The 18036-nt window shown below is 50.8% G+C and overlaps 1 protein-coding gene across 1 annotated transcript; it reads right to left on the reverse strand.

Moving 5' to 3' along the window:
* Positions 1-255: 255 nt before the first annotated feature.
* On the reverse strand, positions 256-17794 carry tmtc1 (transmembrane O-mannosyltransferase targeting cadherins 1). Its single transcript, XM_067254724.1, has 12 exons — positions 17703-17794; positions 13045-13212; positions 11948-12061; positions 9236-9379; positions 6611-6719; positions 6094-6196; positions 5602-5737; positions 5361-5505; positions 4757-4894; positions 2968-3090; positions 1524-1601; positions 256-1368 (listed from the first exon to the last, which is right to left on the reverse strand). The coding sequence occupies exons 1-12, from the start codon at positions 17708-17710 to the stop codon at positions 1243-1245; spliced, it is 1392 nt and encodes a 463-aa protein (XP_067110825.1). The 5' UTR covers positions 17711-17794; the 3' UTR covers positions 256-1242.
* Between the last annotated feature and the right edge of the window lie 242 nt (positions 17795-18036).

The raw sequence follows: 18036 nt of genomic DNA on the forward strand, positions 1-18036 counted from the left end.
TAGGCCTACAATTCTTCCCACAAACGTGGAAAACTAAATTCAGCTGTCACACCTGATGCCACCATCCCCAAATTATGGCTCCTCTAATGTGCAATACACCCCTAAAGGCAGATGGGGGCACTATAAACATATATGTAAATGTGTATGCTGTATACAGCTTAATTTGAAGGCTATTTGGGGTGAAAGTGACATGTTAAATCCATGTTAACGCTCCAAGTTATCAAAACAAATATATTTATTATTTCAATGGTACAAGTCATCAGTCATTGCACTAGTCAGTTCATATGTACTCCATTTTACATTCCACAAAAACATTTCATTCACAATCATCACAGCAACATAAACAGCACAAAATAAAAAATACAAACAAAGGATAAGAAATGTTAGATGAGTGTTAGGTCACAATGGCCGCGGGCTCCAGAAAAAGCTGTAGCCTTTACTTCCTGAAGGCAAACACTTGCTTCTAAGTACATCTTGAGCTGGAGGTGAAACGCGCACAACGACACATTAGCGTCCAGCCACCGGGCTTCCAAATTATCCACACACGTTGAGGCCGCAAGGGGTTCTCAGTATTGCCATTACTTGCGCGTACCTTACATTCCAGACTCTCAGTCGCCATAAGCAGCGCCTTGAAAAAAAAAAAAACGATACACAGGTGTGAAATGCTCTGTGCCAGCTGTTTAAAAGGATAAATATCGTTTTTCTTTATTAAGGAGCTATCTTGCGGATTGTTTCGAGGTGGTTTTGTAACTGGTCAAGGACACGAGGAGTATGACATCCACAGGTCAAGTGTTGCATACAGAAGGATAACGATTTATTGAAATGAAAAAACAAACAAAAGCTTCTTTTCTTTTTAAAAGCAGATTGGTACTGCGTGTTTAAAGCTGTAGCAGGCTGGCTTTTGTGTGAAGCTTCTAGTCTATTTCCTGCGTTCAGTTGAGCAGGTCCACAGTTTCAAGTCTTGCTGGTTGAAACTCCCAGCAAGGACCTGACTCCATTTCCATACCCCAGGTTGTGTCACCCTCTCCAGGCTCCCCCCACCACACCACACACACCCAGTCTTCTTCCCCACCCTGCAGCCGAACCACATTCAACTCCACGTCTTCATCCATGTAGGTTCACACAGATTCAGATCCAATGTCTTAGTCTGGCCAGCAGCTTGATAGCGGCTGATTGTCATCCAGGGTCTCCAAAACCTTGATCGATGCCCAGGATGGTGCAGTCTGAGAGGGCCTGTGTCACCTAGGCACCCCCTGTCAGCCTTCTCTCCAGGCGGTCTAGTTTGGCCAGGTTCTCCTTCAGGAGCTTGGAGCTGGGAGTCAGGGTCAAAGCCCTCTGGTAGTACATCCTGGCTGCAGCATAGTCCCCCTGCACAGACAAACCACACACACAAGTGTTACTGTGTGTGTGCGCGCTCACTTTTGAATTCAACAAATGTGGGCCCAAGACAGAAATGCTAACGGGTGACGGCATGTAATCTGAGGATCGTCAACCGACTCTCTTGTGCAGTGTCGGTACTGTACCTTGATATGTTGAATGCCTCCCATGTTCATCCAGGCCTGTGACTGGTCCGGTTTGAGTTCCACAGCAAGCCTGTAGCTCTAGCATGGAGAACACAAGGTTACCTCAGTGTGGTGATAGCAAACAACCACTAGGGGGCAGTGAGGACTTCACGTTGGCACTGAACCGAGAAGGGGAATCAAGTTCACCGTTGAGTTTACGCGCACAAGCCATTACCGAACACAAAAGGGAAAATCTCAGCCACCCTCACTGTGCGTTATGTTTGGAAACCAGGCCGACACAAGGCGCACAAACCGCAAACTGCAACACAGATATCCGATCCCTTTCGACATTGTCAACCACCCCACCCGGAGCCCTTGTGATCTCACCAGGGCCTTTGTGATGGGACTTGGAAGAGGAACAGCTAAACAACAGATTGCTGAATGGTCCTGGCCCTGACCCAGCTGCTACGGAGGGACAGCCAGGAACCCAACTTTATCTGGAGGGGAAACTTCAGCTCAGACACAGCAGGCCTTTGTCGACTTTCTGAAGGCCGCATGAAATAATGGAACCGATGGGCGGGAATAAAGTAGGATAATAGAAATAGATACACAGCGAGAGGGAGCGACACAGAGAGAAGGAGCGACACAGAGAGATAGGGTGAGAAAAAGAGAGCTAGACAGAAAGAGAGCTAGAGAGGAAAAAAAAGAGTATCGTGCTGACAAAAAGAGATAGCCGTGCTCTACATGCAGAAATAGCGGCAACAACTAAACCAAAACACCAAAACGCACAGCAGGGGTGAGAGAGAGGTTCATCTGAGGCAGACAGTGTTCAGGGGACTGTGCGAGGGAGATTGGTTGAGGGGGAAATTGTTTGTTTGTCAACGCCGATGACGGGCAAGATAGGGCGTTATTTTATGATGGTATCACCTTCTTCTGGGGGGGAGAAAGCGAAAGGCGGCAAAAGGAACGCTGGGAAGCTGTTTGATGTAACTCCAGCGCTTTTATCTCCGTCTCCCTCAAGTGCGTCTGAAGAGGAGAGGAAGTATCTTCTCCTTCAAAACATCCACAGGCTCCTTTCAAACCCTCGCAGATAACGCCGTCTTCTTAAAAAGATGCAAATGATGTTTTTGGAGAAGTTGCTAAAAATATTCCCTGCTCTTTATTCCAGGTTTTTTTGTGTGTTTTTTTTGCAGGATGGAAGGTTGGGAGACAGACCAATTAGTAAAGTGGGATTTCCGGAGGGAAAGATTCTTCATACCAAATACATGACGTCCTCTGAGGTGGAGGAGGGGGGGGGGGGGGAACTGTCGAAAGAGGAGTAAGGAGGGGGCAGTGGAAGTAGTTGACAGGGAACGAGAGAGACAGAGGGATAGAGGGGAAAAAGAGAGCAAAAAGGGGACGAGAAAGAGGGAAAAAAGGACAGAGGGAAAAGAGAAAACAGAGGGAGACAAGGATAGAGACTCACCTCAAAGGCCCTGTCCAGCAGGTTCATCTCTCGGAGCTGGTTGCCCATGGAGAAGTGGAGCTCCGCCCTCACAGACAGATCACTGGGCTTCTGCTGCAGGGCCTGATCCAGAGCATCCAGTGCCTGTGGATGCAAGGGGGAGGTTAATGATCACACACACACACACACACACACACCTGCAGACTGACGGCCCGAATCCTCCTAATGGTCTCTCTCCCTGTCTCTTCCACAACCCACCTTCCCCTTGTGTTGGGTTTGATTTCTTGTCGGGCTCTGCGGGTCACGAGGGTGTCGTATGTTTTCCTAGAGCAGAGTCTACTGTCCAGCCTGCCTTGAAATGACCGACAAAGGTGTGCTAAAACCCTTCATGCCGCTCTCGCGAGTGGGCGTTTGCGGGTCAAGCACTCTCCACTGGCGTGCCGCCAACAAAAGGGAACCTCCAAGCAGACGTTCAAGTGGTCGGAGGGACCATTGTTGATCGCCTCGCATGCGTTTACCGTCTGGCGAGGAGAGGGCTTGAGTGGGAAGAGGAGCGGGGGAGAACCAGAGCAGAGGGAGGGATGAGAGAGAGACGCACGCAGGGGGGGGGGGGGGGGTTCGAGGGGAGAGAAGGAGGGACGGAAGAAGACGAAAGCGGCGAGAGGAGAGTGTGCTTCACGGGCCTCTGAGGGGGACCCTTCAGGGACTCGACGGGAATACAATCAATCGCTTTTATGTACACCAGTGGAGGGGGGGAGGGGGGAGAAAAGGGGGGGGGGCGAAGGATGGAGAGACAGAGAGGGAGAAGAGAGAAAGAGAAGGGAAAAAAAAGCAGACGGGGGCGATAGGAAGAGACCGAGAGAGGGAGAGGGAATGAGAAAGAAAGAGATGGAGAGAAAAAAGAGATGGAGAGAGAAAAAGAAAGGAAGATAGAAAGAGAGGGAGAGAGAAAGAGAGAGGAAGATAGAAAGAGAGGGAGAGAGAAAGAGAGGGAGAAAGAGAGAAAGAGGGACACCAAGAGATGAAGAGGGGGCGGGAAGACAGACAAAGTAAGAGCTGTGATATTATTGGAAGTCCATTAACAGGAGTAAGCAGATGGGGGTTTTAGTAGTCTGGAGCTCCATGTCTCTGGGGTAATAATTCCTGGCTGCCGACCAGGGAGCACTACTGACCCCTACAGGCCAGGGAGAGATAGCACCCACACTCCTGTCTGTCGAGAGGAGGAATAGATGGACCCGCCCCACCCAACACACACACACACACACACTCCAGTCCCCATCCCTCCAGCTAACATAATCCCAGAAACCATCTCTGATTGCTACAACACCAAAATACACTGGCTTCCTTCCAGAAACCGGGATTAGATCAGTTTATGTTTAATATCTACACACAGGATCCTTACCCTGCCAGATGGAGGGAGGGAGGGAGGGAAGGGGGGAGGGAGGGAGGGAGGGAAGGGGGGATAGAGAGTTAGACAGCCGATGGATGGAGAGACGATGAGTAAGTTATGAGTTTGGTGGATTTGAGTGTTACAGGTGGGCAGACGGACGGGGCTCTGAGTCTCCATGGCGATTATATCAAGAGGTTATGTGTTTCCATGGCTACTATTGCTTCCACTGTTATCTTTGGTGCTGCTGACCCTGAGGTGGTATATTTGGTATATTTCTCTTACACTCCTCCCCAGACACACACACACACACTATCACACCCACACAAACACACTCACAGGTTTAATTTCACACTTTTCAACAAGAACGTTTTCTCACACAGACACTAGCAAAAGACACATAGAAAACACACACACACACACCTCTGTGTAGTTTCCGCGTCTGCTGTAGATGGCAGAGAGGAGGCGGTAGCACTCGATGCAGCCCCCCTGCTTTGAGATTATCCCAAGGGTCATCTTTTCTGCCTCTTTAGGGCGGCCTGCCATGGCTAGCACCTGGGCCTGGGGGGGGGGGGCAATAGATATCATAGAATGAGACGGGAGAGAGGGAGGTAGAGAGAGCGGTAGAGAGGCAGAGAGGGAGGTAGAGAGAGCGGTAGAGAGGGAGAGAGGGAGAGAGGGAGGTAGAGAGAGTGGTAGAGAGGGAGGTAGAGAGGCAGAGAGGGAGGTAGAGAGAGCGGTAGAGAGGGAGGTAGAGAGAGCGTTAGAGAGGGAGGTAGAGAGAGCGGTAGAGAGGGAGGTAGAGAGAGCGGTAGAGTGGCAGAGAGGGAGGTAGAGAGAGCGGTAGAGAAACAGAGACAGGGATAAGAGAGAGAGAGTTTAGGCCAGACAGTCTTGGTATCCTAGTTCGACCTAGATTACAGCATGTACCAAGGGTGTGGATTTGTGGGCTCTACAAGGCCAATTCCTTGTTTGACCAAAGTACATCGGTGACTGTGTGAGCGTGTGTGTGTGTGTGTGAGCTCACCAGGGCCAGCCAGATGTCGGTGCTGTCTGGCTGCAGAGTGGCAGCCTCGCGGTACACCTGCAGGGCCTCCTCATAGCGGCCCGTGTTGTAGTAGAGCGCCCCTAGTGGCGTCAGGATATCCACCTTCCTGGTCACCTGCAGGGCCCTGGGGTCACACAAAGGCTCCATGGGTTCAAAGGTCATGGAGGGCTGTCGTTTCTGTAGGACTCCCATATTTGCATGGGGCCTCCAATCAGCTCACCTCTTATACCACAGCTCCGCCTCCTTGTTTTCGTTGGATGAGCGAAGCAGGCGACCCAAGTTCACCATGGCGACGTAATGCGCCGGTTTGAGTCGCACGGCGTGCTGGTAGTGGGCCGCCGCTCTCTCCCCCTCTCCTGGGGTAGAGAGAGAGGGAGAGCGGAGAGAAACAGGGAAGGGGAGAGACAAGGAGGGAAAGAAGGAGACAGACAGAGAGACACAGACAGAGAGAGACACAGACAGAGAGAGAGAGAGAGAGAGAGAGAGAGAGAGAGAGAGAGAGAGAGAGAGAGAGAGAGAGAGAACAAAGGAGATAAAGACGAGGATGGAAGCAAGTGTGAGAATCAACATTTATTTGAGTCCACTTCTGAGAGGCCTCCCATCCATCCACCAAGTAAGAATGACTGCCCCCCCCTCCCTCCCTTCCCTTCCCCCTCCCCTCCCCCCAGCCCAAAGGCAGCAAGATTAGATGGAGAGAGTGAGCTGAACTCACCCGTATCTACCAGGAACACTCCAAAATTGTTATGCAGGTCAGAACTCTCCGGGCAGTTCTCAATGCCCTGCAAGTAAACTTTGTTGGCCTCTGCAAAGCGCTTCTAGAAAAAAAGAAAAAAAAATGGATATACGTATAAATATATATGCGCTATATGAATACATATATGGCTATATAAATAGTACATTCGTGAGGAAAATAAATCTGTAATTGAATAAATAAGGTGTGTGAAACGGCCCTGGTGTAGAGGTTGCGGAGTGCCTCAGGTAATGCAGAGGTTAATGGTCGTGGCGTGTGTATAATTGAACAGTGCGGCATAATGGGGCGGTGCTCCCCCTACAGCAAGATTAACGACCTGCGACTAATTCGAATTTAATTGGAAAATGAGAAGTACAGCAGAACCCGCCACGCCCACGGTGACGAGCAGGCGTGAAATGCGGAGTGTGTTTGCGTTTGCGCATGCGTCGGGGATTGGGGTGTGTCGGCATTTGGGAGGGGGGTCGGGGCGGTCTGTTACCTGCTCTGCATAAAGAGATGCTAGGCTTGAGTAGGCGTCGGCGAACTGCATGCCGAAGCGAATGGAATCGCTCAGGTGAGACTCCGCCTCTTCCTGTTTCCCCTGGGACCTGGAGGACGGACCGCATCGTCATGGAAAATCATCATCATCATCGGGACCCTCGTTGTCATCAGCGTAACCATCATCCTCCTCTTTAGCCACACACACAAGACTCAAGATACATAACTACGTACGCACACCCCCCAGAATCAGAGAGTCTCTAGGTGACCCAGCAGAGGAATGAGGGTGAGTTTGAGCCCCTGGCCCTGTGCTCACTGAGTCAGCAGGACACATAAACCTGTGGACAGGACTCAGCTAGAATAATGGAGTTAATTAGTGTTGCAGCTATTGATGAGGCCCTCCCCGACACACGGGGGGGGCCTAGCAGGGGGTTCAGGCAAGAACCGTTCAGTGTGTGTGTGTGTATGCGGGTGAGTGTGTGTGCGGGCGCGCTCGTGTGTGTTTGAGATCGTTTACCTACTGACCCATGCAAATCTTTGTGTGTGTGCTCACATGCTGGCAGGGAGAAGCGAGCAATCATCAAACTATTTCTTTAATCCAATTTTACCTCTTTCCATTCTCCCCCCCCCCTCCCTCCCTCCCTCCCAGTCCTTGCCTTGCTGAGTCAGAGTCTCAGTGAGTCAGCTGATTATCTCAGGGATGCTGTTATCCCAATGTTTGTCCAATGAAGCTCCTGATAGAGAGTCAGGGGAGACACACATACTTATGCAAACACACACAATCAGACACACACACATGCAGATACACAGAATCTCTGGGCTTCCCAGAGTGTGCACGCAAGTACATTCTGTTCCAGATTAATAATGTAACAGTTCAAATACACACCAATTAAAACAATGAGTCCAATTTGATTTCCCTAGTTTTGTGAATGGCCAGTGGCTGTCCAGGAACAAGACCAGACAGAAGGCTTAGCCCGCTTCCACATCGATGAGGCTCTCACCTCCGTCCCCAGCAAGATCCTCCAGCCGGTGGGAAACTCACACTCAAAGACTGTGAGGTCATTTTACATGGTGAAATATTGCCTCAATTAAGATGCCTGCTTCGCTCTTCCAGAAGTCTCCATCAGCAAGGCTAAGAGGGCGCTTGCATCTTCCGAGCCATGTGCTGCGGGTGTTGCCGGGCCTCCCGCGATAAGCGTGCCATCCCTATTGGCTACCGTCTGGTTGTTTCACTGGCCAATCATAAGCCTTCGGTCTGGTCTTGTTCCTGGACAACCACTGGCTTTTTAGAAAAACCAGGCCTATTACTGCAATTGGTGTGTATTTGAATAAATAAATAATTAATCTACAGATGGGACACACACATCAGACGCATCCGTAGTGCAGACAGAAGGGAAAGCAGTTAGGGACTGAGACTGAATTTGTGTGATTTAAAAATCCTCAAGAACAGCACCCCGGTCTGCTAGCAGCACAGTAAACCCCCCACTGTTCAAAACCAAACAGCACATGCATTAGGGGTGTGCAGAGATATCATTATCTGTATCTGTTTACCAAATCAATCATCAGTATCTGGATTTGGATAGAAACCAGGAGTGGGCGGGGCCTAAGCCGTGCAGGGCCTGGTACGCTAGCCAGCTCACTGTGTGGCTGTAAGGGGAGAGGAGTTGGTTTACTTTTTCTTAACTTTGAACACAACTAGCCTGGAGACAATTTTCATTTTCCATCAGCCAAGCTAAATAGAGGCTCTAACTACAGTGACATTTTGTCCAAATGCGCTGTTCAAATTATAGATAACATAGAGTAGACTTTAAAAGAACATTTTTGAAATATAATAAGTCAATATGTAAATAAGTGTTTACGGGTGTGACAGCTTGTTGTGGGATATGGCGCACAGACAAAAACATATTTGCAACTTTAGCCAGCTCTTCACGAAACAGAGGGGTCAGCAGAAAAACTAGCAGCCTTAGTGTTTTTAAAAGCTAGAGCTTGCGTTGTAGATGTGTTCGTCCATGTGCTAATACAATACCACAACTTGTCATCGCTTTCTCGAGCTAACTAGCTTGGGGAGAGACCCCAGCAACTAATAATAATAATAATAATAATAGATTTGATTTGTAACGCACTTTACATTGGAAACAAATCTCAAAGTGCTACAGTTAAGATTATAAAACAAGGTAAGAACATCAATCTTACAACTATTTGTCTCGGGAGCTACCCCAGCAACTATTCTGACAGTGAAGGAAATGGGATCCAAATCCAAATATTATCTGTTTACAAAGCCTTATCCGTGCTAATCCAAATAATGTATTCGGCTCCGGATACATCCCTAATGCAGATACACACACACGCAAACACACAGATACACACACGCCACCTCACACACGCGCAGACACGCACACATGCAGACCCGCACACATGCAGATAAACAGACACACACACACATACAGACACACACACACTCGGGCACACAGTGACAGCTCCACTAAGCAACAAACAAAATACAGTGTGTCTTATAAGTTTCCCCTCCAACTGTGTATGATAACAGACACAGAGAACAGTGTGTGTGTGTCAGTGTGTGTGTGTGTGTGTGTCAGTGTGTGTGTGTGTGTGTGTGTGTGTCACCCACTTGAGCAGGTTTCCCAGGTTGAACAGGGCTCGGTTGTGTTGAGGGTTGGTTTCCAGCGCTCTCCTGTAGTAGCGCTCGGCCTCCTGGGTGTTTCCAGTCAGGGTGCCCAGGTTGTTCATGGCGCTAGCGTGACGCGGGTACAGCCTGCACAGCACAGACGGGGAGAAAAAAGCCTTCAGGCTTGGCATCCGATATTGAGAGTTTTGGGCAAGGCTAACCACTGGTTCAAACCTCTCCCTCTTTCGAGCCTTTGAACAATGGATATGTGGACTAATATGACGAACGTCTCTTTCCAGTCATTAGACAACTGGCGCCATGAAATTGGCGTGATTTTGTTGTCGTTAGATTAGCAACATGGCAGCAAGAGTCTGACCCCAACCCGACCCCTGACCCCTGGGAACGGATCGCGAGAGGTGGGCATGATGTACCGGACACCTGCGGTTCCCGTAGCAACACTCTTCCAGCTAACAAGGCCCTTTTCAGTCCATTTCCAGAGGAGCAAATCAGACAATCTCAACAGACACACACACACACACACACACACACACAAACCGTCTTGAAAGTCACACAGGGGCTGGAACATTAAACAAGGACAACTTCTCTGGGACGAAGCAATAAAACAAGCGTTTTTTTGGATGCCACTGAAGCCAAACAGCTTGAGGTCTTTTATTACCTCCCTACCCAGATGACAAAACCGTCGAGGACGAAGGAGGGGTTTCTATCGGGGGAGTGGGTCCGCTGTGGGCTGGGCTCAAGAAGTATGTTGTGTGTGTGTGTGTTTTGGATCCTGATGAAAGCAGAACGGGCTTGTTGGCTCATCCACAGTAGGGGGATTAGCAGCAACGCCTTGTATTGTGTGCTGGCCTGGAGCTTGTGTTCACACTGGAGATCTGGCTCAGGAATAACATTAGCACGTCCCTGCTAGCTGCACATGTAGCTACATAAGGGGGGGGATGGGGGGGGTAATATAAGATGGAGATGGGGGGGTTGTGGGAGGATGAGGAGACGGGACCAGACCGTTGGATGTGAGGGGATGGAGAGCGGTTGGGGAGAGATGGAGGTCGGAGGTGAGTATAGACCCTCGTTCCCCCAGGGTTGTCAACACGTGTGAGGCCGACACACACACACACACACAGGCATGCAGGTCTGTGGAGAGGACCGAAGGAGAGAGCAGAGGAGAGAGTCAGTGGGTAGAGTCAGAGGAGAGAGTCAGTGGGTAGAGTCAGAGGAGAGAGTCAGTGGGTAGAGTCAGAGGAGAGAGTCAGTGGGTAGAGTCAGAGGAGAGAGTCAGTGGGTAGAGTCAGAGGAGAGAGTCAGTGGGTAGAGTCAGAGGAGAGAGTCAGTGGGTAGAGGGGCCACTCATACCGGGCAGACTAGCTTCCCGTCTCCATAAAGTCTGTAGATGCCATTAGCTAGCAACACACTGAATGAAATTAAAGTGCTGGGATCATTAGTTATAATAACCCAGAAATTGGGGGCGGAAGGTTGGATGGGAGGGGGAGGGGGGAGGGGTTAGAAGGTAGAAGACTGTGAGGCAATGGAAGCCTTTGCCAGTGACAGGCAGGACAAATGGGTCCCCTATTTCATTAAGCACAGAGTGGTGTGTGTTTGTGTGTGTGTGTGTGTGTGTGTGTGCACATGTGTGTTTGTGTGTGCGTGTGTGTGTGCACATGCATGCATGTCTCTGAGGTAAATGAATGGGGTGCGGGCATCAAGCCGAGACAAGGCCATTACACGCATGAGTGTGTGTGTGTGAGTGTGTGTGTGCGCGCGTTATTTTGCTTAACCCTGTATGATGAGGTGCACAGTTCAACACGATGTAATCAAAGTTTGTTTCTGTTATAAAGAGTATTAAGGCCTAGAACACTAAAGACAATCAATATCTCACCTCCCCCCTTAAATGAATTACAATGTTCATTAGACTGAGCCCCTTAAGGTATTGTAAAAAATATAATTAAATACAATTTTATAAAAATAAAAAAGATGAAGAAAAAGTACTTTGTTCTTTGAAAAAAAAAAAACGTTACTATAAATTTTACTTTCCACTTGTGGAATTAAGACGAACCTACCTGACCATTTCACTTATGAAAGAGGTATAGGGGTGGGCGTTTCTCAATTGGATTCCTCACCCCTTCTCAACAAGGTATCTGGTTGCTGCAAAACCTGACCGTAACCCGAGCGCCCCACCATCCTGGCTGTAGAGCCAGCACGCGGTCACCTGATCTCCAAAACATCACGACCGGCACCAGGGTTGTGGTTTTGGCAGAGCGTCTGTAACCTGAACGAGTCTTATCAAGTTCTGTGAAGGGCCGTTGTTTGGCAGAACACTTGTATTGTTTATCTTTGCCTCGCCTACTTATTTTCTTCTGTGTGCCCAGAACTTAGAGCCGCAGGTTGCAGTACTAAAAGACAGTCCAATGGACAGTGATTAGAACAGGGCCCACTTTCAGACTGACCTGACAGCAGTACTGTAGCAGTGCGTAGGGTAGAGCGGAGAGACTGTGGTGTATAAAGGCTGACCTGAGAGCAGTACTGCAGCAGTGTGTAGGGTAGAGCAGAGAGACTGTGGTGTATAAAGGCTGACCTGAGAGCAGTACTGCAGCAGTGTGTAGGGTAGAGCGGAGAGACTGTGGTGTATAAAGGCTGACCTGAGAGCAGTACTGCAGCAGTGTGTAGGGTAGAGCGGAGAGACTGTGGTGTATAAAGGCTGACCTGAGAGCAGTATTGTAGTGGTGGATAGCTTCCTGGTGGCGGCCCCGGTCCTTGAGAAAGTTAGCATAGTTGTAGTGAACCTTGGCGTTGTGAGGCAGAGTCTGGATGCCAGACCTGAGAGACGGAGACAGAGAGAGAGACACACACAGAGACAGAAACACAGAGAGAGAGACAGAGAGAGAGACAGAGACAGAGATTGAGAAAGATTGTTACTTTCACAAGAGTACTTTCGTGCCAGTAAAGGCAAATGAATTCACATCACACATCATAGATCTAGTTCCTAGCACCTTGGGTTTCTTTGTGAAACCTCTTCAGAGGTGGAGAGTGAGCATTTAAAAAGACTTTTTGTTTGTGGAGGTTCTGCAACAGTAAGCCTTGTATTTGTTCCCCCTGTTACTCCCTCCATTTCTGTCAGCGATGGGGAATAAAACAGTTCTTCCCATCGCAGATAAAGACTGCTTCCATTGGGCAGATCGAACATTTATAACCGACAGCCATGGAATGGAGGGATGGAGGAGGGTGTCCTAGCAAGCTGTCCTTATCTGTTAGGGAGTCAGACAGATGGAGGGATAAACCGATCGATAAACAGCGGGGCATGCTATCCCCGAAAGATAACGTTGCCTATATACACGGTCTGTTCGTACGTGTGTGTGCGTGCATGTCTCCGACTGTGTGTGTGTGTGTGTGAAAGCTTGTCTGACCTATCCATGTTCTAATGCACTCCTGGATATTCAGAGTCATTAATCCTCAAGAATGAGAAATGAGAGAGCGACAGAAGGGGAGGGAGAGAGAGGAGAGACCGAGAGAGAGAGACAGAGAGAGAGAGAGAGAGAGAGAAAAGAGAAGGAGAGGGAGAGAGAGTAGAGACCGAGAAAAGAGAGAGAGAAGGAGAAAGAAAGGGTAAAAGGGAGAGAAGTAATAGGTTACTAGTGAGAGAGTGATGAAGAACTCAAGCCTTTCCATTAATCAGATCCTGACACACACACCCAGAGCTATACCCATGTACACAACCACACACACCCCTCCCCACACCCCTCGCCACACATGCACCCCCCCCCCCCACCCCCCCCCCCCCCCCCCAGGAGACGGGGCCGAACCTGAAGAGGGCCTCCCGCGAGAGCCAGGTGTCGTTCTGCTGGACGGTCTTCCAGGAGAACAGCAGCAGGAGCAGCAGCGAGGACACGGTGAGGGCCGTGGTCCCCCAGCGGCCCACCACCGAGCCCAGCCGGCCCAGGCCCTGGGCCACCAGGATACAGTAGCCCATGCTGGAGGAGGAGGAGCGGGGGGAGGGAGGGATGGAAAGGAGAGAGATGGGAGGTTGAAGACAGAATGGGAGAGGGGTGGGGGTGGAGAGGGAGTGCATGTGGGGGCGGGGGGGCAAGGAGGTGGAGAGAGAGAAAGAGAGAGAGAGAGAGGAGGGGGAAGGGTGGGGGTGGAGCGGGGTTGGGGTTTTCAACAGTAAAGGGGATTACAAGGTCACAGACAAACGAAGGAGGGGTAAGAAATGGAGGGAGGTTGACAGGGGGGGGAAAAGACAAAGAGAAGTGTTAATGGCATCGCCATGACCTTTTCAAGTACAGTACACTCCAACAAGCACTCAGTAGAGTACACTCAGTAGAGTACACTCAGTAGAGTACACTCAGTAGAGTACAATCAGTAGAGTACACTCAGTAGAGCACACTCAGTAGAGTACACTTAGTAGTTATCTTACAGGTATATTATTTCCTTGTATCTTTTTCTTGGAAGCAAAGCAATAATAGTCACAGACCTCCCAAGGAACCTTTCACTGGGACAGGAACCTCTCGCACTTCCTGTTTACCTTTCAGATACCCCTGGTCGCCATGGAGACGGAACACAGACGCCCAACCCAACAGCTTGTCATAAACATTAGGACGAGACGCCCTTCTCGGTCTGTCTCATGGCTTTACCAGAACACGTGCGCGCACACACACACACACACTCTCCATACACGCTAGGCTCTTTTCAGAGTCCCAAGTCTTCCTATCAGTTTTCCCAAGAAAATACACTTTTTTTTCCACAGGAAATATATATCAACCTAGGAGAGACCTGGCTTCCTGGCTATGCTCTTAACACAAACACACACACACCTCCATCCTCATCCTCTCCTTCCTTCTCCTCCTCCCCAGACACACTCCCACCTCAATACAACCTCACACTAACATGCAGACATCCTGGGTCAGGATGTATGTGTTTCTCTGTGTGTGTGTGTGTGCGCGTGTGTGCGTCTGTCTGTGTGTGATGTGTGTGTGCACATGTCAGCTCTGTGCAAACAGTGCTCTCTCATTCCTTCCACATCCCTGCACGGTTTCCACTAGGGCCTGGAGAGACAGAGTTGAAGGGAGCAAGGAAGAGCGACAGTTGAGGGGAGCAGGGGAGGGAGGAGGGGAGGGAGGGAGGAGGGGAGGAGGGGAGGGAGGAGGGGGAGGAGGGGAGGGAGGAGGGGAGGGAGGGAGGAGAGGAGGAGGGGAGAGAGGAGGGGAGGAGGGGAGGGAGGAGGGGAGGGAGGAGGGGAGGAGAGAGCAGAAGAACAAGGAGATACTGGAAGAGGAGGAGAGACAGCAAAGGAGGAAAACAACCATAAAAAGAAAAGGAGAGAGAAAAAGATGGCAGGTCGAATCTATCTGCGGTGTCAAACCAAAACGGAGAGAGTGAAAGGGAGCGTGGCCAGAGTGAGATAGGGAGAAGAGAGGGAAGGGAGGGAGGAGGGGAGGGAGGACGGGAGGGAGGCAGGGGGAGAGCTAGCGGCAAGCTATTTAAAAGTCTGTCTGCTAATGTATCCTCCAGAGCAGATGGGTGCGAGTGAAGCAGAGGGATGGGGTGCGTGTGAATGTGTGTGCGAGGGGGGGAGTGAGTGTGCACACAAACGGCCGGACCCAGCAGCCATCACTCGTCCTCTGCCCATACCCCTGTCAGCTCTAACGGCCGTGCCAGTGCTAATATTTGGCCCGCCGCGTTAGCGAGCCACCAATCAGAGCGTACGCTGGCCAGACGGAGGGGAAACACCAGTGTGGGATGCGACCTGGCTGTCACACGCTCAAACTCAACGAGCGGAAAACGAGACCAATTACACAGGTTTAGGCACACACGCGCAGCCCCCCACCCCACACACACACACACACACGCAAACGGCCACCAATCCATACACGGGCACGCGCACACACAACCTCAAATCTCCCCCCCCCCCCCGAGGACGACCCACCCGAGTTCAAACCCCTCAACATCAACAAATCCCTCCGTCCTCATTGTGACTGACCGGCTGCTTCACGGCGGCGTGGCGGCGGAGGGGCTGTCTTGGGTTGTGACTCCCAGCCCAGAGGCTGGCAGAGGGGAGTCAGGTGGCTGAGCGGTTAGGGAATCGGGCTAGTAATCTGAAGGTTGCCAGTTTGATTCCTGGCCGTGCCAAATGACGTTGTGTCCTTGGGCAAGGCACTTCACCCTACTTGCCTCGGGGGGAATGTCCCTGTACTTACTGTAAGTCGCTCTGGATAAGAGCGTCTGCTAAATGACTAATTGTTGTAATTGTCTAATTGTAATGCCGCCGCCCTCTCCATGTGATTGGCCTATGCTAATTCTCCGCCCGGGATTCGGCTGGAACGCGCGGCGGAAGCTTTCGCGGCACACCTGGGCGCGCCGCGAAAGCTTCCGCCGCGCGCACATGAACACAGACACGGGGGTGTGTACAGGGCGCTTTCATCTTGTGTACACACACACACACACATACACAAGCTAGCATCAATGCTCGTGTAGATGCACACGCACGGAAACGTATACTAACAGCACACATACACACACACACAAACGTTCCTGCCTTGAGGTGTTAACAGCACCAGGTACTCTCCAGCATTAAAAGAATGTGTGATTGCACCGGAAGTTTCCAAGGAAAAAGCAGAGCACCATTGTGAATGGAAGGGAACGCCCGTCTAGAATCCCCGGCCTTGCCTCGCCGTTTCCGTGGAGACGCCTCCGCAAACCCGAGGCTCCGTCAAAATCGGTCGAGCCCACGGAGGCCTCGGGATCGCAGGACAAAAGGGAGGGGGGACGTTTCCGGAATCAAAGAAAATCAATTAACAATGCAAACAATGGTGACTGAGGGCTGTGCAAACGTTTCATTTGAGGAACAAACACAGAGGCTTTATCTGGAGATGGGGCTAAATGGACCATGGGGTTATGGGAGAGTGAAATGACCCAGGATAACATCAAACTCTGCCTCTTGCCTGACTCCCACACAGACACACACATCACTTTCTCTTTTTCCTGGTCCGTTTCCTTGATTCTCCTACACGCACACCATACACACACACACCACACACACACACACACACACACACACACACACACACACACACACACAGGAAGTCATCTCTGCACTGTGTGACACACAGCTAATACCCTAGCTGTGGAGGAATTCAGTTAGCGATTGTCAGATGCGTTGTGGGTAATATTAAAGAGTGGAGCGAGGGATTCTGCCTGGCAGAGATGGAGTGGTTTTTAATCCTGAGCTCAACTATGCAGATAGCTTGTGGAGGGAAGAAAGCGAGAAATCCCCTGTAGGCCCCCCTGGCTAAACACAGATTAGACGAAATACTAGTTAGAGGAGAGACCGAGAGAGGAGGGAGGGAGGGGAGGGGAGGGGAGGGAGGGAGGGGGGGGGGGGAGGGAGGGGAGGGAAAGGAGAAGGGAGAGTAGGAATGTGGGGAGGGAGGAAATAGAGACATCCTGTCCCTCCGTCTGTCTGTCCTGTCTCATACGGTATCACCCCCCTCCCCCAGGTGTATATATCCCACCAGGGGGGGTGGGGGGGGGGGTGAGTAGGGGGGGGAGGGGGGGGGGGTCCTCTCCTCTCGTTCTGATTCTGCATGCAGGAGGCTGAGAGAACACACCACCAGGAGATCAGCTTTTGGGGGATTCATTCCTGAGCTCTGCCCCCCCCACCCCCCCCCCGAGGCTTCCTCCCAGCAAACCCCACCCCCTCCCCGCCTGCTCTGACGGGACTTTTCAGGGTGTGTGTTGTGTGTGTAGTGGGACCCCAGGGACAGGGCCCCCGCCCCCAATCCTGGAAGATGCTTAATAGAGAGAGAGAGATCAACAGACACAAGAGCAGCAATAAGTGCTGGGAATAGAGGGAATGGGATTCTCCTTTCATATAGGCGGTTGGAAGGAAGGAAGAGGGAATCAAACTGATTAGCAGACGAGCCTTTGAGGACACTGAGACAGCACCAGGAGGGATCAGCTGATGAGCACAGGGTTAGCAGACATGTACCCTAGAACAGCACTGGCAGAACAGAGAGAGAGAGAGAGAGAGAGAGAGAGAGAGAGAGAGAGAGACAGAGTGGGAGAGAGAGAGAGAGAGAGAGAGAGAGAGAGAGAGAGAGAGAGAGAGAGAGAGAGAGAGAGAGAGAGAGAGAGAGAGAGAGAGAGAGAGAGAGAGAGAGAGAGAGAGACAGAGTTGGGAGAGAGAGAGAGAGAGAGAGAGAGAGAGAGAGAGAGAGAGAGAGAGAGAGAGAGACAGAGTGGGAGAGAGACGGACAGAGAGAGCAAAGGAGTGAGAGACAGAGGGGGAGAGAGTTGTGAATGTACTGAAAGAGCACTTGATCACACAATGTTCGAGGGGGTGCCAAAGAAGTTAGAGGCTTAAGTGAGCTGAATCCCACAGTGCGGTTGTTTGTCTGAACTGCTCTCCCAATACACACACACACACACACATCTTATAGCAAACACACACACGCACACTCACCTTGGCATGTAGAGGACCTCTCTGCCACCACAAACCCCACCCTGAAGAAGAGGTTGCTGGCTGGGATGAAGGGGAAAACCAGGAACATGACTCCCACCAGCACCCCCCTGCTCTGCTCCTTCTAGAGAGAGAGAGAGAGGAGAGAGAGAGGAGAGAGAGAGGAGAGAGAGAGAGAGAGAGAGAGAGTCAGAGAGAGACAGAGAGAAAGAGAGAGAGACAGAGAAAGAGACAGAGAGAGACAGAGACAAAGAAAGCAGAGAGAAGAAAGAAAGCAAGAAAGAAAGAAAAGGAAGAAGCAAGGCTAACAGGTTAATAACAATCCCATTCTGTTCTC

The sequence above is a fragment of the Osmerus mordax genome, chromosome 17, assembly GCF_038355195.1.
Source record: "Osmerus mordax isolate fOsmMor3 chromosome 17, fOsmMor3.pri, whole genome shotgun sequence".
Lineage (NCBI taxonomy): Eukaryota > Metazoa > Chordata > Actinopteri > Osmeriformes > Osmeridae > Osmerus > Osmerus mordax.